At 39.1% G+C, this 25,206-nt stretch overlaps 1 protein-coding gene across 7 annotated transcripts in view; it reads left to right on the top strand.

Moving 5' to 3' along the window:
* Window positions 1-24,774, top strand: part of LOC105428781 (synaptogenesis protein syg-1) — a 284,146-nt gene extending 259,372 nt beyond the window's left edge. For 6 of the 7 annotated variants that reach the window (XM_089075108.1, XM_089075105.1, XM_089075106.1 and 3 more), the window contains 8 exons: window positions 508-652; window positions 2,718-2,848; window positions 4,244-4,403; window positions 6,536-6,835; window positions 7,072-7,371; window positions 11,684-11,926; window positions 14,643-14,806; window positions 17,653-24,774. In XM_089075108.1, coding sequence (XP_088931234.1) covers window positions 508-652; window positions 2,718-2,848; window positions 4,244-4,403; window positions 6,536-6,835; window positions 7,072-7,371; window positions 11,684-11,926; window positions 14,643-14,806; window positions 17,653-18,039 — 1,830 coding nt within the window. In that variant the 3' untranslated portion in view covers window positions 18,040-24,774. The remainder of the gene's footprint in view (window positions 1-507; window positions 653-2,717; window positions 2,849-4,243; window positions 4,404-6,535; window positions 6,836-7,071; window positions 7,372-11,683; window positions 11,927-14,642; window positions 14,807-17,652) is intronic. The other variant, XM_089075104.1, reaches the window with a different exon arrangement.
* The last annotated feature ends 432 nt before the right edge of the window (window positions 24,775-25,206 follow it).

Here is a 25,206-nt window from a genome sequence, read left to right as displayed (position 1 = left end):
GCCAATATTACAGTATACATGATTTAATTACTCATATTTGCGTACTTTAATAGGCATGTTATAGCAAAAAATATCGGGAAAGCAATTAACGAATACTACATAAGGTCCATTAAAATATATAATGTATAATTATGACTTCCGTATCGATAGGAGACTAATTTTTCATAAATTTAATATAAAGATAATTCAAATAATTTTCCAGATTATTAAAATCTCTAAAAAAAATAGCTTTAACATAATACGTTGAATTTATCTTAATATGATTTCAATTTGAAATGAAACTGAAAATATTATATTGAATAAAAAAATCTGTTAACAATTAAATAATTTTGAGAAAATAAACGTTAAAGTTTAAATATTTTTAACTTTGTAAAATCGGAATAAAGTTAAATTATTACATATACATATTTTTTTTTTAATATGGCGGTATACAAGCACAAAATATTTTATTCTTTAATCAATGATAAAACAGTCAATAAAACGAATATTGCTATTCGATTGTTGCAGGTGTCGCAGGATGGGAATATGACGAGTTCCATCTTGACGTTTCAGCCCACTCTATCACATCACGAAAAAGTTATCACATGCAGAGCTGAAAATTCCAAAATCCACCTTGGTATAGCAGAGGATACGTGGAAACTGAACGTTTTTTGTAAGTAGACTTTCTCTCTCATTGACATACACTATAATAAGAAGGTTGCAAAAAAACGTTCACTGAGAACTAAAGATTTTTTTGCGTTATCCTTAGAATTTGATTCGCTCGATAGAAAAATTATATTCGGCGATGGTATAAATTATCGAAACGATATATTTTGTCTTAAATATATATATATATATATAACACGTAATAATAATGTAATTTGTTTTGTTGGATATTATTCCGAGAACATGTGCATGCTATCGTATGCATAATCGAAATAATTATGATCTACTGCGTATATGATATCGGTGTACGCAGCATAATAAAAAAATTGGATGGAGGATAATATCGGATCACAAACCGATGGCTGAGGTAGACCACGGAGTTTACATACTAGTAATGGCAACACGATATGCTCTGCAGAACCAGCATTATTATCACTGATATCATTATTCATTAACACACCATCATCGATATTATGCGAGCGAACAGTGCTCGATCCATATTAAAGGATAATAATGCACAACTGACTATTTCTCCTTTTTACGCTTACCGCGCGATGAAAAATGAATAAAGAGACATAGTCTCAGCGTATAACAAACGATAGAAATAGATATATAAGTATATGTATATGTAGCGCTCGTCTTTTATTTTTATACGAAAGTACTGCGAAAGTAAAAATATCAAGTCTATCTGGAATAAAATTATAGTACAAATATTCCTTTATATCCGAGAAATTTCGTTTTATCGGCCTCGCTGCGAACATTTTTCCGCAATCTTTTTGCGTGAGACATAATACATTTGAGAGAGTGGCCGCGAGGAATACGCAAATATTTCGAAGATTTAAATCCGTTTGTCGTATGTTAAACGCGCGCATCATCACATGTAAAAACAAATTGGCAGTGATTCATCGGATCCGTAAACTCATAAGCGAGCATCGCGTGCGCGCGCGTGTCGACTCTTCATGGAATCGACACATGGGAAAATCCGCGTGCACGGCATACGTCACACGCGTGCACGCGTGTACATAACGGTACGGCCGGGCGACCGTGTGCCCGGCAATACGCCATCCGTATGTATATCGAGCACGGGTAAACGGGTTAAAAGCCTGGCATGCCGAAACAAGGCCGTCGATATAGATTACGTTCGCGCAAACGCGAATGTAATCACAATAACGAGACGTCAACGACGGGGCCAAAATGGAACGTCCGGCACGGCACGGCGGCGGCTGACCAGCGCGACCCGATTTATTTGCCTGCCGCGGCATCTCGACGCTCGCAAATTTGAAAGCTCAACGCGGGACAAGTCCACTGTTTCGCTGTTCCGATGAATGAGTGTTGGATCTCCATAAAAGATGGTTATATTACGTTATAACTCGCCCAGGAATTCAATTTCGCGAATTGGAGCATTGAATAAAGCATTGAATAAAGATACCTTTGTCACGCTCTAGTAATGACGACGAAGAAAGTAATTGAATTAGATGAGTCTAATTTTAACATTTGCAAAGGACCTTTATTTTATCATTTTTTTTTTTTTTTTACCGAATGCATTCTTGCTGTAATTTTTTTGGAAAAACCGAACTTGCCTGATTCTTGCATGTTTTATTCAATTAAAATGAGAAAAGATGTTGATTACGTATGTAATATAGATTTTTTTTTCCGTAAGTAACGGATCCTTAAACAATTAACAAATTGTTTCAATAATCTCTAAAATTGTGCACCCAATGCAATATAGAAGAAACTAAAACTTTTTTTACTAATGCTAGTTTCTAATAATTTTTTTTATTAACTGAATTTTCCGTGTTTTGAATATTAAAAACAAAAACACAAATCTAACCATCAAATTTTTATATCACATTAGGATTTAAAAAATAACAAATTAGAAAGCACATTAAGGCTTATATTTTAAAATCAGATTTCGCTTTTGGCATCCAAAAATCTACGAAACATTTAATCCCATTAGAAAAAAATTTTTTTTATAGATTAGTGTAATTGATGCTAGTTGTTTATTTTGAAAATTTGTCTCAAAACGCCGATTTGAATAAAATTTATGAAACGATCGCATCTTTTTCTTACAGTTGTTCCAATTTTGCGCCTGCAGCTCGGTTCAAACATGAACCCCGATGACATCGAGGAAGGTGATGATGTATACTTTGAATGCAAAGTTCACGCGAATCCGGATGCCTACAAAGTCGTGTGGAAACATAATGTAAGTGAAGAATATTGAGTGATAGTGAAAGACAAATATAAAATGCAAAGTAAGAAACACGAGAGAGCTTTCTGTTGTAAATAACTGTACATGCCATTAACAATTTTAAGCATGGCAATATGGAAAAGCCGATACCGCAACTTTGTGCGGGATAAAATCATCGAATAAAACTGCATTACTCGAATTGGGAAAAAACTCAGGTTTGAACAATGACCTCTGGATTCTTCCGAGTGATATATTTACGTTTGAATAGTTCCTAAAACTGTTGGCTCCGAATAATGGCTATTGCAGCCAAATCGACAAATAGGAAACAAACTTTCTGCATACCTAAAACCTTTCCCTACTTTTCTAAATATTACTCAACTCGCGAGCCGTAACATTCACCATTACGCAAACATGGCAATAATTACAACATAAAAGAATATTCTTACAATACAATATTAAATATATCTAAAATATTTTATTCTCTGTCTTAATTAAATTTCCATTTGTTTGTAGGTGTCTGTAAGCTATTTTAGCATTTAGCGTTTTACTATTATTATATTACTAAAGTTTACTAAAAGTTATAATTATGATTTTTTTTCCTGAATAGAATACACACATAATAATTTTATTTTAATAAATTTTTAGCTTAAATGTACACATACTGCAGTTTTTCTTTACTTTTATAAAGACTTGATCTTCAATGTTACTCAAAAACTCCGAAGGTATACTATAACCAAGTATACTAAACGGTATACCGGTATAATATTCCTTCGCTTCGCTGACGTCGTTTTTACGTCGACGTTATTCGCAGATCTCATTACGCGTCGCTTCTGCCCGCTTTTCGCCGACAATGTCTATTCACGTTTCGCATCCTTTCTACCTCCACGCTGATGTCATTATGTATTGTTTAACATAGTATGTTATATTATGGTACGGTGTCCATAAATGCTTTGTAAATACGCGAAATGTCCAGCTTTACCAACGTCGTCGTTGGCGTAACAGTTAATTAACTCGATATTAATAAAACCCCATTTAATTAAGTAGAATCCCATCCCCGTTGTCCCGAGTAAAACCCATCTATCGCCGGGACTATTTTCACCTTGAATGTAAATTTTACTTCGACAAAGGTTATATAAATCATTCTGTGTGTCCTGTGAAAACTAATTGTAATCACATTCCGTCTCTTTGTTCCGATAAATTTCAGCATCGATTAATTAAATCACCCCGTTTCAGTCCCGGTATGTATACATATTCGTATGTGCACCTACGAATAAGGCTATAAATATCCCAAACTTTTGATGGCGACCAGTGATGACATTATCATGTATATTGAAAACAATAAGATACAATAGGAGACGAGAGATGGCGATTGTGCACTTCGATCTAATCGCGGATGCACCGTTGTTCCAGGGCAACGTGATTACGAATAACGCGAAGAACGGCATCATAGTCCAGCAATATGGTTTGGCTCTCAGAGAGGTGAATCGGTCCCAGGCCGGAAATTACACCTGCGTCGCCAGCAATGTCGAAGGCGACGGCTACAGCAATGTCGTGGAGCTTAAGATCATGTGTGAGTATCCCGTGTGTGCCGTCATTGATCGTATATAAAATACCCGTCGTACTACAAAAACGCAGATAAAAATGCAATGCCGATGCAATTCCGTTGCGTCATTTATACGAAAAAGGGAATCTCGTTTCGAGCGACTCTAAATCTTTTCTCGACACCTTTGCTCGACCTCCTTTGCCGAAAATAACATTTCTGCCTCTTCGCTCGCTCTTTATAAAGTCAGCCTCGATTACTCCGCTCTCCGCCCGAAATCCCCGTAATTATTTTCCCCGTCAAAGCGGTGCTCAACGTCGCAAATATTTCAACGTAATACGATGTAAACGACAGGGCAACGTAACCGATGAGTGACATTTAAATAGGGATATTATTAAGCGCCTTCAAGGTGGCCTTTGGGGAGGAATCGCGAAAGTCTAGCCTCGTAATTGGTCATTGGGCTTACGAGGCTTCGGAGATATTATTCGTGAATAAACGTCAAATATCAAGATGTCGGCATGATTATTCATTAAAAACACGTTGAAAGGGGGGGTAGGGGGTTGAACGATGGGCGAGGGGGGTAGCGGAAGAAAAATAGCACGATCCGCAGCGAACCAACAAATTATTCCGAACCGGCAAACTCGGATTCCCTCATACCTCCCGTTCGACCTTCGTTTACTCACTCCGCCGCGAAAAATGGGGAAACTATTCAAGCGAGCGAGCGAATAATGCCCATCGATCTTCCCTCGAAAAGCCGGGTGGTGGTCATCCCGCTTCGTGCCTCATCCCTCGCATTTTTAATAAATGCGCGTAACTCCTCGGTTCTCGATCTCCATATCGTATGCTGCGGTTCTCTCTGTCCATTGTATACACTGTAAGAGCCGACTGTTTTGATTTATCAGTAGAAAATTTTTATATCTCCGAGATTATTCGTTGGCCATATATTTAGTTTCTCGGATTTCGAATATTGATTAAAACTACAAAGTTGAAATATAAAATCGACCAAAATTATTGCAAACCAAACTATTTAATTTATCCGTCAATATAATAAAAAAAATAACATATTCGAAAAAAAATGAATTAATTAAAAAAAAAAGAATTTTTTTAATATTATATACCACGGATTGATTTTATTTATCATTTGATAATTAGGAAATTTAATATCAAATTTAATAGGGATTTTAATTTAGATAATTGGATACTTTTTTGAAGATACTTTTTTTCGAATTACGAAATAATTTTTGGACTTATTTTAGATCTCTTATATTTTTGGAAGATAGAAATAGGAATATCGAAATTATGGAATGATGAAATTAGAGCTTGTTTAATTTGCAAAGCTTTTTAATTTAATTTAAGTTCTATCAGTCGTCTTTTTTAGTCCATTTTATGTAATTTAAAGTTGAAAATGATAAGATTAATTAAATCAAAGAAATTGAAGAATTAGATTTCAATTTTCTTTCAAAATTCGGATTAAAACTAAACTTATCTTTGGATATTTTTTTTAATTGATTTAAAATTACATTTAAAAATTACTGTTGTAATAATTAAAATTAATTTTGAAGATTTATTCTGAAGATTGATTTCAAGATTGGTTTTTTATTATCTAAAAAGATTGGTTTTTAAGTTGATTTAAACTTTAATAATAGATTGACTAAAACAAGTTCTGCACATTAATTTATACATACAAAAGAAACCTTTCGCTAAACTTTTCGCAATTTTTGTTCTAAAATATATTTTTTACAAGAAAAGGTTTTATAGTCAATATAATAATAAATCAATAATATTGATTATGACATCAAGCTGAGCTATCCTTCATTATTACTAATTATCAAACAAAACTAATCGATGACGTCTTATCATATTTGATTTTTAAAAATATATCTCCTTTTAATAAATTTTAAATTTAAAATTTTTAATTTTAAATTGTTATTAAAAATGTTTTAAATTTGATATTAGGATATTAGAATATTGTTTAACAAAATAAAAAAGACGTAGGATTATCTCGATACTCATGTAAACAAGTGAAACTAGAAGAATAAATAAAACTGAAGTAAGTTTACGCTGGATACATTTATAGTCTCTCAAAGTTTTGTTTTGATAGGAAATCATCCACCTGGAGCTGAGGTTGATTCGATAAAGTCGCTCGCCCGTTCTTTTTCCAGACAAGCCGATCTGTGTGCCGGATCAGAAGCGAATCTACGGGGTGGCGAGGCACGAGGACGCTCGGGTGAAATGCAGGGTCGAGGCGTATCCGCCGCCGGAGAGCTTCCGCTGGACCTTTAACAATACCGAGGAGATGGTCGACGTGCCGCATGCGCGTTACAAGAACGAGACGAGACATTCCGAGAGCGTCCTCACATACCGGCCGGTCTCGGAAATGGACTACGGCACCGTGCTCTGCTGGGCGAGCAACACGGCCGGCCAGCAGAAGAATGCCTGCATATTTCACATCATTCCTGCGGGTATGTACGCACGCGACATATACCGGTAATGCTACTCCGACTCCTCCTCTCCGAGTCGCTAAGGATTTCCGGGAAAAGTTCCGGAAAGCGTTCCGCGAATCTGCATGCCGAGCGTTTCGTAACGCGCCGCGCCGGAACAGCGTTGTCTGTTACACTAAATCAGTATCTCGCAAATAATTTTCATTGAGCTAGAGAGAGGGAAGGGGAATTGTAAACAATGTTAATGGCCCGTGCAGGCAAACCGGAAGCTCCGTACAACTGTACGCTGACCAACCAGACCACCGAATCACTCTCAGTGGAATGCACCGCTGGTTTTGACGGTGGTCAGCCGCAACACTTCCTCCTTGAAGTGTTCGATCAGCACACGGGGATCCTGCAGGCTAACGTCACGTCCAGAGAGAATGCGGCTTTCACCGTGCAGGGCTTGGAGCCGGGCAGAGTACTGAATATGATCCTGTACGCGGTAAACGCCAGGGGAAGAAGCGATCCCGCATTGCTCGAAGGTTTCACGCTCAAAGTTGCCGAGAAGCAGACTGGTAAGTTGTGCCAGAAATATTCCTTTTCGTCGGAATACGTATAGAGTTCCGAAAATTATTTTGGCAAAATATTTCTTTTACGATTAGTGTCACTTTAAATCCCGAGCTAATTAACATTACGTAATATTTTAAAAAGGATTAGCTCGTAAAATTCGTATTAAGACGACCATCAAGAAATTTTACGGGTCACGATGATGTGGCTTTGATCCAAAATGGAACGTTACCCCGATCAAGATTAATGATGATTGACAATGTCGGATCGGACAGCTAGTCACCTCGGGCCTAACACTATCGATCGCCGCAGCTGCATTACCGAAATAAGTAATTTGATAGTAGCGCACGGACGAATTATCGATGCAGCATTACTCCATAATTTATGAGAGTAACCGGAGGACTCCGGGAATAATCGAATTAGCGAATTAAATCGAACAGATTGTCCGTGTAACATTTTAATCCGCTCATTCGATCCGAATCCCGGAGTCGAATTCGATATACCGTCCAAACGTAGCTAAAGAGCACTTGGACCATACGAAAGGTTTCACCGCGAAAATTGAGCATCTGGGTCGAGAAATTCAATCGGCGGCGCGCGCGCACGCACGCACGCACACACCCACACACTCACCCCCCCCCACACACACACACACACACACACGCACGCACGCACGCACGCACGCACACGCGCACGCACGATCACCTAGGTGGATATTATGCAAGTTATGTCTACGTCACGTGTGCGCCGGTATGTGTGTGTGTGTGTGTGTGTGTGTGTGTGTGTGTGTGTGTGTGTGTGGATTGTTCTATGGAACGGTCGTCCGCCCGCCGCGAGTGGTAATCTATTCCGACGTTTTCCAATCCACTTACACGAAACGGTTTCGGCCAAAAATTGGCGGCGGTTCTGGCGGTGCGTAAAACGCTACGGTCAGATTTACTTGGGCCTGTACCCGTGCTAACATCGAAACGGTCGAAACGGTGGCTCGTTTAAAGCCGGTGCCGGCTTATTTTCCTCGGCTCGAGACAGGGTGACAAGAAGAGCCTCCCCTCCTCTTCCTCCCCAGAGTACTACCCTGGTAAAGGACAGAGAGAAATTCCGTCTTGCCGGAGAGATGAGGTAATATTTGCAAGATGCAAGTAGTCAGAGACAGGTATATTATGAGTAATTACGAGAATTAATCTCGCCGTCCACCTGTAATTACGAGAGTGGGAAAGATCTATGAGAGTAACGCGAAACTTTCCGTTCTCCCGTAAGCGATAATAATCGCTCCGACGAAACGTCCCGACGAGCGCGTATCCCTGTAACACGCTGATGGAACCCGCGCGATTACTCCGCCGTAAAACCGTCGGAAAATTAATATAACTTTAACAGGGGTCGATCGCGCACACGGACACCAAATCACCTTAAATCGCATCCTCTCGCGCTCCGAAAATTCACTCGCGAACCAACTCTCGGCGAAGGTCTCGAATCTTGCATTCGGTGCGCCACCGAGCGCGCTGGATGTATATTCCGCTACAGAGACAAAGGGATTTCGTAAACGGGGGTAGATACGTCCACTTACGTAAGGAAGGCGAACCGCGCGCTGGTTGGCACTATCCCCGGACGAATCCCACGCGGTTGATCCTGGTCCAGACGCCCGAGAGAGGATGGATCTCGTCGAATCTATCCCTCCCGTCCACCCCGCCCCCTCCCCTTTCCCGTCCGCTGCATTCATCCTGTAGATTTCTGGCTGGTAGGATCTCGACCGACGTGGAGAGATTCAGAATCTACTACCTTCCTAGAACGGACCTTCCTCGACGCGGGTATGTACGTACATGTGTACGCGTGTGTGTTTTACGTATGTGCATGCATGCGCGCGCGCGCGCGCACGTGTGTATATATATATATATATCGACCCGGGACGAATTTACAAGTGAAATTGCTCTCTCGGTCAGTTTCCACGGTGCGATTCAGGCGAGTGCACCCGTCGCGCGCGCTACCCCCTAGTCTATATACACCGAGTATATAAACCAGTGTACGTATGCGGGTGGAGTAGTATCGCTTCGAAAATCGATCCTCCCGCCGCCGCGAGAGAGCCCGACGAGTGTGAAACTTTAATAAAATTCCGGGATCAACCGCCTACCTTGATGGTCGCCTGTGCCATCGTCGCCGTCGTCTCGCCTCGTACGGGGGTGAGTTCCCGCGAAAAGCGCGGGAAAGATCCAAGCCCCCTCCAAGCCCCCGTTAACGACCGACCTCGCACCCCTGGCTGTGCTAACTGGAGCGAGACAAGAGTGCGGTGCTTCTGAAATCTCGATGCACCCCGTCCGATGCTCTCGATGCTTGGGATATTCACACCGCGGTGAGAAATACAAATTATATGTGTGTGGTGTACAAACTCGCATGCATCGCGCCAGTGCGATATCGGCCATGCGCGAAATTCTACAATGTAAATATACCGCGAAGAGCCAACCATAGCCAACCCATAGCCCGTGAGATCTCTACCATAGTTTTTAATTTGATCGTTCCGGAAAAAAAAAAAAAAAAACGAGGAGAGAGCGCTCTATTTCCGCGATACGATCAAATACTCGCGACGCGGCGAGCTTAATTCCATTTACCGCATACGCAAACTTCCGCGTTGCGGAAATTTCCGGCTTACAACTGTATCGTATCGTATCGCGCGGTTCGATAAATATTATTGGCGGGAGTGTGTATATTAAAAGTTCTTTCGCGTTATAAAAAAATAAACAAGGTTTCGATATCTGCAGGACGTAAAAAACGTAATTCGTAATTCGCTACGTGGCAATATCATCGGTATTTAACAGTAACGCGATATTTGTTTCGCGACTAGTTGAGCATGATTTTGCAACGTATGACATTTCCCCCACGGAAAGTCAAATAACAATCGATGAAATAACGACAAATAAAACTAACAATTTAAATCAATTGAGTTTCAAAATTAAATAAATTTTCAAAAAAAGCAATAATTAAAAAAATATTAACAATAAATGTCGCTTCTGTTTATCATTCTGTAGTTTAACAGCATTTGTCTATTATTGGAGAAAGAGTGAGAGAGAATCGAATATTTCTGCAACCGAAATGGTCAACTACTCTTCCTGCATATAAATTGATTTTACTCTTTATATTATTTTATAAAATTTTATAAGCGTTTAACGATATTTGAATTAAGGTCTTTGAAAAATTTCGTTTTCTTATTAGAATTAAAATAAAAGAAATATAAAAGTCTGATTTTACAATTTTTTAGTGCATAAGATTTCCTACAACTCGCGTCAAATTCGAAATAATTTCCATTTATTTATTTCCACGTGCGGCATAATATAAAAAAAAAATATTTAAAGGAAAATCCAAATATACATATGTATATAATGTAAATTAAAATACACATAAATATCAAAATATGCGTAAGAGTATAAGTAATACTTTTTTTTTAAATATAATACGAATTATAGATTGTATAAAAATCGGATTTTACGAGATTTTACCAGAGAGCCCGGAATAAATCGTCGAACAAAAACGTGTTTCTAAAAATCAACTAGAATTAAAAACGGAAATAGGGGAAAAGCAGAGGTGACGATGGAAGGTAGATGGCAGGTAAATATCATGGGTACTCCGGTGCACTTTTGCCTTGATTAAAAATTAACGTGCACTTTGGCTGTGCATCGGAGCACGGAGTAAAAACACTCGGTCGCTCGTGACTAAAACGAGTGGCAATTACGAGCGATGTCTCTCAGGAGGGCCCTGGCTAAGGAAAGAGATTAAAAAACGGACGGGTAGAGCGACAGCGAGTAGTGTGTGCGCGCGCGAGTACGAAGGAAAGACGCGGCGGAAGACGGCCGCGTGGAAAATTAAACGTCGCCCGGGAACGGTGTTTAAACGTGAAGAGATATCAAAAGGATTCGAATTCATTAATCTTAGAAATGGTAGGTAGATAGTCAGACGGCTCCATTCTTGCGCGGGCCAAATATCTCGAATCTTTTTTACGTCGCGTAATGCGACTTTAACTCGTTTAACCCGTTTACCCTCGTTTACCCTCCGTCCGGAAAATTGTCCCATCGGTACTTTCCTCGGGGCTGCTTTATTATTTCGCATGAACGCAATTTATTTTTCGAATACAAAAAGCACGCAATTCCCGCAAATATACGAAATTTGTGTTTGTATCAATTGTATTAGACATAACAATTAATTACTCACCACACTATTGCAAATTTATTCCGATCCTGCGGTCCAAGAAAGTTATATTTAAAAAAAAAAAAAAATACACTTTCTTTCTTTAATGTGGACGCGAAGAAACTTGCACTCGACGTACTTGCACGAGAGCAGTGCGCGTTTTGTTCACAGGTACCCCGGTACCCTTCGAGTTCACTCCGCTACTCGGAACTTTGATCGGCGTGGTCACCGCACTTTTGCTCGTCACCGTCACCATTCTAGCCGCGCTGAAAGTGAGAAGTGAGAGGCGAGCTCAAAGGCCGGGCGATTTGCCTCTAAAGAAGGCCACCGCACCGAGCTCGGAAGACCTTTACGACGCGGACGACAGAAATCCGGACGTTGTGCCAACCAACAAAGGTACGTTTCCCGAGACCTGTCTTTGCACGTGAAAGGTCAATAAAACGGCGGACATATCAAACGCTTTATATACATACGAAAAATTACACGAGCATTAAACGAACGCGCGTCACGCCCATCGGTTTTATTGCCGATTTGTTTAACATTTGCGTCGTTAGCAGATGCGCACTTTACGCGGGAAATGCACGAATGCGTAAATAAAAAATTCGGAAGTATCCTCTACGGGTATACCCAACCGACGCGGCGCGCATGGTTGGGAAAATTCGGACAATGCACGAAATTATTTGGCCGCGCAAATCGCGTGCAGTAACGCAACGTACACTACGTTGTGCGCTACGAATAACGCATAACACGTATCGCTGCGCGATATGTCGATTGACGCTCGATTCATGTTTGCCCTGAAAATTTCAAATGGATCTACCACGACTAAGGACGAGGGGTATGGCAGGTGTGTATTTCTATCGACACACACGCTGCTTTTCGATTGGCAACTTCTACGTATGAAACAAATTCCGTGTTTCTATCGTAAGTTTTTGAAGAACTCGTGTCTGACGTTTCCCTTTACAGTTTTTATCATATCATAAAAATATTCCAATAATTTTTTTATAAACGCACCATTTTTTTTCTATTGGATTTTTGGAAATTAAAAATCATTAAAAAAATATTGGCAGGAACTTTTCTAAAAAAAACGAAGTAAATTATCTTTTTTTTTTTTTATAATTACTTGTCATTTTCTATTTGCAACCGAAAGTCAGTGTGCTGAAGAATCGCACGTAAATTTATTGCACAAAATGATTGAAAAGTGTAGGATACAACGACGCTGAGAGAGATTTCCGATTTCGTGCCGTTCGATAATAACCAGGCACTGTAATCAAGCTCAAATTGCACGCGAATAATATTTCAGTTTTCTCTCGTTTATCCTCCGTCTTTAAAATTAGATAATAGCAGACTTAATTACTCGCGTACATGAACGAAGAGGTGTCTAGTTATACCACTTTTCTTTACATACGTTTTAGCGAATTTACTTTAGAAACGCCAGGCTTCCAATTTGGATAGTAATTAAAGAGAATCAGCCGAACCGAAACGAGTTTTCCATTCGTTTAATTCCCTTGTTTCTGTTAGATCTCTTTTTTTTATCCGTTTTTACTTTAATAAAATAACTTTGTACGTGCGTCGCTTCACGAACACTTTTAAATTCTTTGATTTTATTAATTATAAATTTTTAGAGATATATAATGGAGATGAATGATATTCGAAATATTTTATTATGCATTAGTGGGTTAAAACGTGAATTTAGACGAAAAAAAAAAAAAAAAAAAGGAGGACAACAAGAAAGGACAATGTTAAACGTTGCTGTTTCGAGGATTTGACGTTTGACGCAACGTGGAAATTTTATCAGCTACATTGCCCGCCGTTAGCTTTCAAGCGTAATATCTGATTGACAGCGATCGAGAACACTTGGCCAAGTGTACTCGAGCCCAGAAATTCAGCGGACTCTATTGCGAAACACAACCACGCCACGATTCGTTAACAGCATCGCGCAACGCTGTGCTGCGCGTCATTACATCGCTCGCAATAATACCGCGGCAACAGCACTGTTGCGAACGCGGTTATGGTTGAGCATACAGCTGGTAACCATAGAACTTAACCCCGAACTTGTTAATAAATTACTCGGCCGATTACGAGGACGACTCGTTCACCTAGCCCCGGCGCAAGCGGTGCTTATGCGAATCCGATATGTAACGTTTGAATTGTTGCTATCGAGCCTTATTATTCCTAATTTAACAATACGATCCTAAAGATACGCTTTACAGTTTTTTTTATCACATAAAAATATTCCAATTTTTTATAAACGCACCATTTTCTATTGGATTTTTATTGGAAATTAAAAATCATTAAAAAAAATATTGGCGGGAACTTTTTCTAAAAAACAAAGTAAATTATTTTTTTTTATAATTACTTGTCATTTTCTATTTACAACCGAAAGTCAGTGTGCTAATTTGTCATTTGTTAATTTAATGAAGAAAATTGCTCTGGATCGCGATATACTTAGTTAATTATTTAATCACGATCAAAACGATATCTGGTTAGATACAAATTATTATTTAATTAACATATCGCATTAGCGTACCGCTCCTCGGTGAATTAAGCCAGGTATCGATACATTAGTAATGCTTTGTAGTTATTAGTTTATTACGATAAAGTTCAATGCGTCATCACGATGTGAATTAATGATTTAACTAGTTTAATAGCATAACGAACACGTTACATCGCGGTTTTCTTTTCAATGAATGATATAGTAAATTCTATGAATAATTTGCACAGGCGCTTTGTAACATCGAATTAATTTTTAATGAAGTAGATTAAATCAATAAATTATCTTGGGACTAGCATAATTTTTCAATATTAATTTATGACGCTCCGAAGAAGAATGTTTTATTTATATATACACTTCATATAAATATACATGTGTAATTTATTTAGAAATTAGAAATTAAACAGATAATGGACATTATATTAATAGTAATATATTTGTCAAAAGTATATTTTTGATATTTTTGCTATATATCTTGTTATATTACTTGAAGAATTCACGTTTATTTACGTAAATTCTAATTGATATTTCAAGATTCCTCTGAAAAGCGGACTTTTCAACAAGACTATATTTAATAATATCTTGCTATAAATTTTTTTATGTACTTTTTTAAAACAAAAGATTCAGATTATCAGCTAACCGGCTCAACTTCCGGCACACCGCTGGCAACGCAAAACACACCGGACGGTCTTCCACCATCGTCCCTTCCGACTCAGACGAATAATCACCTACAAGGACTTCCCGCCTATTCACATAATGACTATAACAATTATCCAACCTTACCGGTGAGTATTAATGAACATTTCTTTAATGAGATTCATTAATTTTCCCGACTTTATATCAGGAAAAAGCTTAATGTCTGATGATATACGTATAAAAAATAATAAATTATTTAGATTTCATAATTGAACAATTATTGAAAAATTATTAATCATTGAAAAACACATATAGAAATTTGTTTTAATCAATGATGTCAAATGTGATTTAAAATAGTAAATGCGATAGGCAGGAAAATAAAAATTTAATAGTAATCTTATAAAAATACATATGTAGGGAATCTTTGTAAATTGCGTTGATATCAAATACGAAGTTCAAATTTTGAAATTCAAAATGGCTACGATACGACAGGAACGAAAATAAAAATCTCATAAAAATGCATATATAAAATTTTTATGGCACATTGATGTCAAATATGATTAAATTTCAAATTGACAGATCCTGTATGGCTAATATAAAAATGGAAAATTTTTGATTAAAATTTCATAAAAATGCATGTATTAAGATATTTTTTAAATTATTGTTTTATTCTCCTCCTATTGCGCATTTTTTATTCATTTATTTGTATATGTTTGTTTTTTTTAATTTATTCTCATTATTTACTCAACTTCCTTTCTTATCCATCACTCGTCAATCAAATGAAATTTTTTATAGAAGGAAAAACTTTATGTTCTATCCATAAGTTTATTTTAAATTCATTATTTTTAAATTCATTATTTTACCATAGTAATAAATATTAATATATTTTCAGTTTGTAAGATAATGGAATTGCGTATTGTAATTGTACGAAACCCTTTGGTGAATAGCCGCCAAATGCAAAAGCCAATTCTCTAACAATCTCTAACAATTCCCTCCAGAATCTATGTTAGATTATACTTTGTTGTTCCACTCGGTACAACCACATGCCATATAGTTGTTATAGCCATTACATATAAATGGATGTCCTGATTTCGCGGGAGGGAAATGAATGTAATATGTACCGCTTGCAGCAAAGCGGAACTTTAAACAATTAAAGTCGATGATTTAAATCACCGAGAATTTCGTTAGTCTAGCAAGCGAGGGACGTTTTAATAAAGTTAATAGGTTCATCCAATGAGATGGGAAACTGAGGAAGTGGAGTGCAAAGAAATGGAAGAAGCGTAGCAGTTCGCCAAATCGTGCCGTTGTCGTACCGTCGCGTCGTTCCCTTTTCCCTTCGAGCTTCGCGAAAAGCCTCGGCCAACATTTTCAAGAAAGTCCTCCAGCGGTGTAGTTTGAAATAACAGTATCCATCCGAAGCGGATGGTGCTGCGTAAAGTTTCAACGCTTCCAGCAGTTCGAAACTAGAAAATTGCACTGTCCACTGTCTCTCCTCGATTTTGGAGAACACTCTTGGATCGAAGATGTACGAACGACTTACAAATAACGATCTTCCCAAGTAAAATTACATTTTGTGTACAATTGTTAATTGTTTCGTGGTAAATGTAAAAAAAAAAAAATTGCAACCCGCGAGAAACGGTCAGAATCAAAACGCGATCTCTTCTCGTTACGTACTCCCTTTCAAATTTTCTCTCCGATCTCCTCTCGGATTACTTTCGTCACGATCCGCTGAAGCTTCGCCCTCAATTTCACACCAAATTAATTGCTAATTACCGCGGGGATCTAAAGTTCGGTTAGTAAAACCTCGACAAGAACAAAACTCTAGAGTGGGAAACTTTGATGATCGCTAAGGATTTTTGTATTCCGCTTTCCCTCAGTTAATTGTTGCTTTTTCTTTAAATACCAATTGTTCAAATCCTTCCGTTGAATTTGAAACGTTTCTAGAATAGGCGGGACGGGCGATTATCAACGTGGAATTCATAATCTTGAGCACTCGTAGAAAATTGTTGGAGTTTGCGAAATCTCGATAAAATGTGGATCGCCATAGAGAGCGCAGATAGAGAGTCTGGCGGCGAAACCACGGCGGTATAAAAACCAGTACTCTGTGTGAAAATTTATGGAACTTGTAATTTCTTTCTTCATTAATTTTTTAACGTAATGAAATCTTACGAGCCAGCTCGCTCCCGCGAAGAACTTGGTCTATGTCGTATCTTTTCCTCTATGTTTCGTCGCGAGGAAACATTCCACGCGCTGTTTCGCGTCCAAATTTATAGGAAATGACGTCGGGCACTCAAGGGTTTCTGTCCTAAACAGTCGAAGGAACTCTCGCCGTCAAAAGTTTTCACGATACGAGCTAACTAGAGTCCGGGCGGTCTCTCAGGAATATTCAGGAATGAAAATTCCAAAAGTTAGACCTGTCCGTATTATCTAAGTCCCGGGACTAGGGAAAATGCTCCGCGAAAACTCCCCCGGTTTCTTAGGAATGCTTTGGCCCTATCGCAAAAGTTGAGCGTCTTATGGGGCATGGGGATTATTTAAATGTCCGGCTACACGCGTTGCAGTACAGCAGTTGCATTTACTTTGGCGGATTACGGCTCAGCATGCATATCTATAACCCAACGTTAATGTATTGAAATTGGCTTAATCTCCTGTTACCCACGTGTCATTAGACATCCGAGCGGACTTATTGCGTAATACGCGGCAGATTCGATCGATGGGAAACAATACACATGCTTAATCCCTAATCGGATTCAAGGCTCATATAGAAACTGGTGATTATCGTATGATTCAATGAACTTCATTCAATTGGCGTTATCCTCCTGTTTGCTATTACATATCCGTCGATATGCTTATATAACTCGAGTATTCGCGGTTATATTTTTACTCAACTTGGCACTCGCCGCCATGCCAAAAGGTCAAAATTTTCTTTGCAGCGACACTCTTCCATTTCCAAAATATTTTTCGCGCAACATAAACCCGAATCTTCTTTTTCCAGTTGTCCGGGGAGGTGACGTACGCCGAACTGTGCCTAGCGAGACCCACCACCCTGTCGAACCTGGTGACCGACGCCAAACTGGCTAGTCTCGGCGGCGGAGTCGGCGGTCTGGGTGGTCTTCAGGGTTACGGGAGCGGTCTCGGGGTGATTGTGGGCGGCAAGCCGTACACGAAGGAAGCCACGGTCTATGCCTGCATCGACCACAACGCCAGGCCGCCCAAAGTGGACGTCTCCAATGCGTCGTCGTGCACGACCACTCCCCTAACGACGGCGAACGTGATTCAAGATTTCACCGTCGCCACCGTGACGAGCGGCAAGCATCACCCGGCGAGAGAAGTCGTCACCGTCCGCACGCCCCTGATCTCGACCCAGGAGAGCTGCGTATAGGGACGCGACACCGACGCGCTCAACGTCAACGAGTACTACGTCTGATATGGCCGCCGGCTCGTGGCGATCGTGCGCGTCTTCGTGGTGCGCGACCTTTCGATTCTTGGACTCGCTCTGCCTTTCCCCGAGACGACGTCCTCTCGATGAGTTCCCTCGGGAAAGGTATGCCTAAACGATGGCGAATTGTAAGTTTCGTCCGCGGCGCGTCGGGTGAGAGCGACAGTCGCGTGAGCACGTCGAGCGACGTGATCGCTCAGCTTTCAGAGGTACGGACCTTCGCCCGACGCCAACGACCACCGAGTGGCAGTGCTTGTGTCTGAAATGGACAAACTTCTCGTGAATCGTGACCGACGACGCCGTACAACGAGGAAAACGATCGGATAGTTGCCCTTTGGTAAGAGAGTCATAAAGGTGAATCGTATGGAGGATAACGAAAGAGCCGGATGTCTTTGAACACTATCTATCTATTGCATCAGTTTGCAAATCCTGTCGAGGCACTGCAGAACTGACCAAATGGTCTTGAAGAATACATATCGAAAAATTCCAATATCGAGTAACACACCAAATTCCTTCGTTTTGACGTTTTATTATTATGTTTCGCTTATATGGCATATACACACACATACACTTTATATAAATGTAATATAAAAATTTATAAAAAAAAAGATTAAGTTCATCACTGCCCAATTTTCAAAGATTTTATTTATCTTTAGTATTTCACATTATGAAAGTACGCAATAAAAATTAATGAAATTTAACAGAAATTAAATTCTAATAAACCAGGTTTTATAAAAGACTTAAAACAATTTCGAATTTTACGAAAAATATATGCATTGCAGAAATTTATATTATATTATAATAAATAAAATCGAAGAAAAAATACATATACGTACACTCATTCACTCATATATACAAAACGCGTTAATCGAAAATGTCACACGATTACAAAATTAAATTTCTCATGTGAGAACATCCTCATATGATACCATCTTTTCGATTTAAGAAATATCGGCGTCTGAAAAAAAATCTGCAAATATTCAGCCGAGATCTCATCGATTGACCGAATGGCTGATGAAATAGAAAGAAACATGTCCAAAAATCTAGGTTTCCGCATTTCGAGGATGCTCGTGCCGCGGGAGGAAAAATCGATGTACCTATGTCTCGCAACGGCGAATGTAGATTTTCCCGGGAGTATACTTTGTATCACAAAGTAGGTATGGGAATAAAGAAGATCGTCGCATTGAGTGTATTTTCGTAGAATGGCGCGTCTTTACGAGACCGACGATATTCTCTTTCTCTCTTTTTCTTGGAGTGTCGTATCGTGTCGATTACGCCGCACCAAGTGCAACGGTAAATTTCGAGAACGGAGACGATCCGCGCCGGAAAGAAAGATCGACTTATTCCGCGAAAATCCGCGAAATATTTTCCGTACTGGCAGCTGCGACGCGAAACAAGTGCAACTATATAAAGCACAGCAGTTACGAAAATCCGACGTGAAGATTTTCTCTATGTCAAAGACATACTCTCGTCCTTTTTCCGTTACCGTCCTTTTCCGCCATTTAATTTCATTTTCTATCGAAAAGTATCAATGAATAAATTTCATTTTCCGGTCTCATCATAATGTAAATAAATGCACGTCGACAAAATCCTTTCTCCATGCAGAATCAACTTAACTATTAAGAGAACAATTGAAATAATCAGTCGCATGTGTTGCTGTTCGAACGAATTTGAATTTTTTCGAAATTAACTTTATCTATATTATATATTTCAACGTGTTGGGTGAGAATTGACTTATTAAATCTCGACGTATCGACATTTATTCTGAATTATTTGCAGTATACCGCACACATACACGCGCGCGCGCACACACACACACACACACACACACACACACACACACACAAAACGGAAAGAACTAAGGTAAGAGTAAATTTGCTGACTATAAAATAAGCGGGACTATCGATTCTCTTCTTCGCGGTCTGAATCTGTTCTTTATCCTTCCATCGTTACAACTCTCTAGTCTATTTGCACGACTTTTCGTATCTAACCGCGCGCGGTGTGAACTGAATAATATCCGCGAGGGAAATTTCACGAAAGTCGAATTTTCACGATAATGCGAAAGGACTTTCTTCCAAGAGCTGACCTGACATACATCCTCATATGCGTAAAGCAAATTGTAAATAGCGACTTTTCCTCGAGGAGACGAGGCACGGAATAAATTTAGACTATAATTATCGAAATTACCGTGTGCGTTGATAAACCACGTACGTTGACGACCTGCTGGGCTCCGAAAATATGTATATTAATTCTAATTAACAAAACGTACCTTGTACATTGCGCATCGTTCAATAGCGACGAGCATCTACGCATTATCCGTAATTACGGTTTTGTTCGATCGGAGAGTATTTTGCGACGGGATCAGAGACAATAAACGCAGAACTGTTAAATTGAAAGCGGCTTGACAACGGTAAATTATATCGTGCTATATTCTTCCAACTTAATTGGAGTTTGAGCTTCATTGAAATATCTCAGTCTCGGAATAATGCTTCATTTCTTTCGTCTGCTATCGGTTTTTATATCCCCGGCAAGACAATCTTATTTGCAATCGCGAAATTCAGATTTACAATTTGAGCAGTACTGTATTTTAAAAAGAAGCGTTTAAGAATGAATGAAGAATAAATTTAGAAATAATGTAATTTTATTTATGAGATATTAATTACAATATAATTTGAGTTAATGTAAGTCGCAAACTCGTAATAAACGTGCGATGTAATTTACCGTTTTGGCGGCCGAAAATTTGATTTTCGCTTCCTATTGATCCCTTAACAAGCAGACTGCCGTGACATGCGACGAAATTTTATGGACAAATCTGTGTCCTAGGATTACTGCCAAAACGCACAACCTTACAACTGCCATGTCGCATTCGTTTTTCATTGAGTTCGTCATCGAGGTAACGAAGAGAAATCGAGGAGTACCTTTCGCGCGTCGCCATACATTGTGCACCGTACAAATGTACATGCGTGTACATCTTAGAGAGATATACATATATATATATATATATATATATATATATATATATAAAAGTCTTCATTGCATTTACGCAGCGGAGACAGAGTGTAAATATCTTGTACATAAGGGGACATCGAGAAGAGAGAGACTTTATTTGCGAGATGCCCGAGGTTAAACTCCTTCTTCTCTGAGGGACGACAGAACAAGCACGAAGGATCGTTATCGACGAATTCGTTAACGACATTACGAGGTACGTTCGCAGGGAAATCCGATCGTGCGAAATCCGTATATTGGCATAAGTAAGGAAAGGAATAACGACCCCGGCGCGCAGACCTTTCCTCCTTTAAATGGAATGTTTCGAACTTTGAAATTATTATATTCGACGTGAACCATTATTTCATTCCTTAATTTCATTCAAACGCGTTAATAATTACACCTTTACTCTGGTATTTCGTCATTCTTTCTCGTGGTTAATTGAACGTACGACCGTAATTGACCGTTATTGATCGTCGTCGTCGTCGTCATCGTCGTCGTCGTCGTCGTCGTCGTCGTCGTCGTCGTCGTCGGTCGACAAACGCGAGGAAAGTCAATGTGACGAGCGTTCCTTCGTGTACGCCCCCTTCGTAATTTGTAAGATATATGCTCCGATGTACAGCGCCGAGATATTTTTTCAGAGTGTGCGTAATACAATACCTCCGCGTATATCGTGAAGTCTTGAGCGCCCAATTAGGCGGGGCCCATTAAACAGAGGGCGGAACTGTATAATTAAACGATTGGATTGCGATTAATGGTCAGACAAGGAAATAAAGATATATGTATATGTACGTGTGCGCGTGTGAGTATATGTGTGTCCGCGTATGTGCCTGTGTCGCCTGAGCGCAAACTCGTGAATCTCTTATCTGTATGTGCACGTACGTGATTGCGGTAGCTCTGCGATCGAGAATTAAGAATTTAATTAAAACAAAGAGATATATATATATGTGTGTGTGTGGACATGCGCTCTCTGCTGTGTTTCATGAGTTTCCTTATTGTAGAGAGAGAAAAAAAAAACTTATGTTAATCCTTCTCATTTTGATTTTACAAGAGCTCACTGATCAGAGTCAAGATATCTGAGCTTACATTTGAGCGACTTTTAGATAATTCTATTTCGCGCGCTTTTCTTTCCATTCTAGTTAAAATGTCACGGCTATTTCGCAATAAAGGATTTTCAAGAATTTACGAAAGGGTTGAGATGAGTTTAGGTTTCCTTTTTTTCTTTCACATCCGGCGCTCGAACGAGATCGAAGTGGACAAAGAAAAGAGAATTATACCTCGAGTGCTCCAATTGAATCTTTGTAAGATCGATTTTTCTCCCAACTCAAAAGGTATCTAACTGTACTGTTTAAAGTATTGTTCTCTTTTATATCTTTTTCTCTTGCAATCATACTTGGAGATAACGTATGAGCTCTTATTTTTTTCACCTAGCAATACTATTTTTTTTTTTTTTTTACTTACATGTTTCTTCGTAAACAAATTTTGCGAAAATACAACTAAATAATTTGAACTTTTTTTAAGATAAAATCCTTAGATTCCAGTGTGATTCAAAAACACTCTTATGCAATCGTCTCGAGGAGAAAGGTATATTTATATTTATGCGCACATTTGGTGTCACAACGATACATGCCATCCGGTTTGATAAAGTTATAACTTATTACTCGTATCACGTACGATGCATACAATAGCTGCAGTGCAGTAACTGCAGTGGATCACCTCGGTACGTATGTACATACACCGGTGTGTCTGTACACACATACAAAAGTTCGATTGGCGGAGTCCTTCCGGTTTCGCAGGTATTTTAAGCACGCGCTCCGTTAACGATCACGCGCGCGCGCGCGCGCGCGCCGACTTCTCCTCGCGCCTCTTGCCTAAATTCTCACTTCTCGCAATACATTCCATGCTGCAATACATTCCATGTTTCCTGTCAAATACCGCGGGCACGTGTGAAATGCGGCGGCCGCAAAAATTTTGACGGTAATAAAGAAACGACGTGGCCACACGTCGAGTTTCGCGACCCAATTTCGCGTTCGTGTGGGGAACAAACACACGGAATGAGCAATTACAAGCTGATACGTGTTGGTGTGATTTTGTGCTTCCGGCTAATTAATTTGATGTTTAAGTAGTTTCGAGTATGTTAAATTTTTATCGCGTTAACTCATTATTGATCGTTCTTTAACAAATTGAAATATCGTTATAACGATGTGATATATGTGTGTGTGTGTGTGTGTGTGTGTGTGTGTGTGTGTGTGTGTAACGTTATTATTATTTACATCATGATAAATATAAATGATTTCATTATAAAATGCAAATATGAAAATTGATTAATTATGTGATATAAAAAAAAATGTTGATATGTATTTTCATTAATGACCTGCTATGAATTATAATTACATACTCGCTTGTCTGAGATTTGGGTTGTTTAAAATGCATTTTTCAATCGGAAAAGCACACTCTAATGATTAGGCCATACACCGAAAATTCCGCAAATAAGGACTATCCGTTAAATCGCCACGTCCGAACGAACTCATTCGTTTCACTACGGCTTCAGTTGCACACCTTTGTACAAAGCTTGCATTGCGGTGTGCATGAATCGACGAGAGAGAAGTTGGAGCTCTTGGGGCTAAAGGATGATCAGACTAACGGCGCGTTTCACCAGTTTCAAAAGAAGGCCCATACACGAAAATCTGCACCGGCTTATCAAATCTGAAAGTCAATCCCAATCTCCGGCGCTTCCATGGCCGGATTTCGCGGCATCGAGTCTATTAGCTTGTACCGGAAGCACCAAAAGCCCTAAAAAGCATCGATAGTCGCTTCTGTAACGGAATATTCATCGACGCTTACGTATCACCGCCGCGATAACCGCCGCACAATTCCGACTCCTCGGGATGTTCGTCATCGATCTCCCGCAGCATAGATATCCCGTTCTTTCGAATACCTATTGGACATCGAAGTGTATCACACAATGTCCGAATTTTGAAATACGGACATTAATTGTCCATTACATGACGTGATGCAAAATTGCCTTCTTCCAAGCACTGCCAAGCACACTCGAGATTCACTCGTTTCTCTCGTTCGTTCGTCTTGGATATTCTTCGCGAATAATATATTTCGTTCATTTTACTTATGCTACATAATGAAATAATTATAATTTTAATTATCGTCGATAATTGAAGAGTAGAAGACAAATTTCAAAGAAATATGAAAAATAACTATTTCAATTATACATCAATCTTTTGCAACTTCGGAATTTGAATTGTTTTTTAGTCAATATTATTTTTGACACTTTATCTGATATTTGACTTCCACTTTTCTTCAATTGATGCTGGCAAAACTGTGAGCTTCTCTATACAAGTAATGAGAATTGCAACAAAAGAGCCTGGCCCTTCTATGTTGAATTGTATATAATCTGTTGGACAAGTAAACGTGTGCGTGCTTGTTTGTACATTCTTCTGCGGCCACGTGTGTACGAATGTGTATACATGTGTGTACATGAGTGTGTGCACGAATGTTTTGTGAAATTCTATCTGGCGAGCCTGACGAGAGGAACGCAAGCGTGTCAAAAATTGAAATTGCGACGACCATACTACGTGTATCTACAATAATTATAGATCTCTCTCTATAAATATATATACACACACCTCAACGTAATCAGAATAAACGTGTTGATATAAAAATCGACAAAATGAAAAATACCTGCCGATCCTTGGATGACTTTAAAGGTATCAGAGCATCTTATCTTTTTTACATATTAAAGTCTCTTTCCGTTTTTCTCTACCCGTGATTTAATTTTCGACGCGGTGCTTTAAAGTCAACCAATGTTCGCCGGGGAATTAATCTTTTACAGCTCTCTCTACCTCTTTGTAAAATCTTTTTTAACGTCCATCATGTTAACCGACACAGGTAGGTGTGTTATTGACATTATTCATTATTGACACAGTTTAATTTTACAATAAGCGTTTTCACCTTTTTCTCCATTACGAAAGGGTGTCTCTCCCGGACGTAGTCCAACAAGTAATAGGATTTCGCTATCCGGCTAGTTACATAATACGCGCGATATATATCTGCGTTAGATATTCCAGAGTAAAAACACGTGGCATAATAAAGCAAGCAAAATTAATATTG

Source organism: Pogonomyrmex barbatus, unplaced genomic scaffold, assembly GCF_055798465.1.
Source record: "Pogonomyrmex barbatus isolate J1 unplaced genomic scaffold, ASM5579846v1 scaffold18, whole genome shotgun sequence".
In the NCBI taxonomy this organism is placed as follows: domain Eukaryota; kingdom Metazoa; phylum Arthropoda; class Insecta; order Hymenoptera; family Formicidae; genus Pogonomyrmex; species Pogonomyrmex barbatus.
The sequence above is the reverse complement of the archived record's forward strand: the minus strand, read 5'-3'. Positions and strand labels throughout refer to the sequence as shown.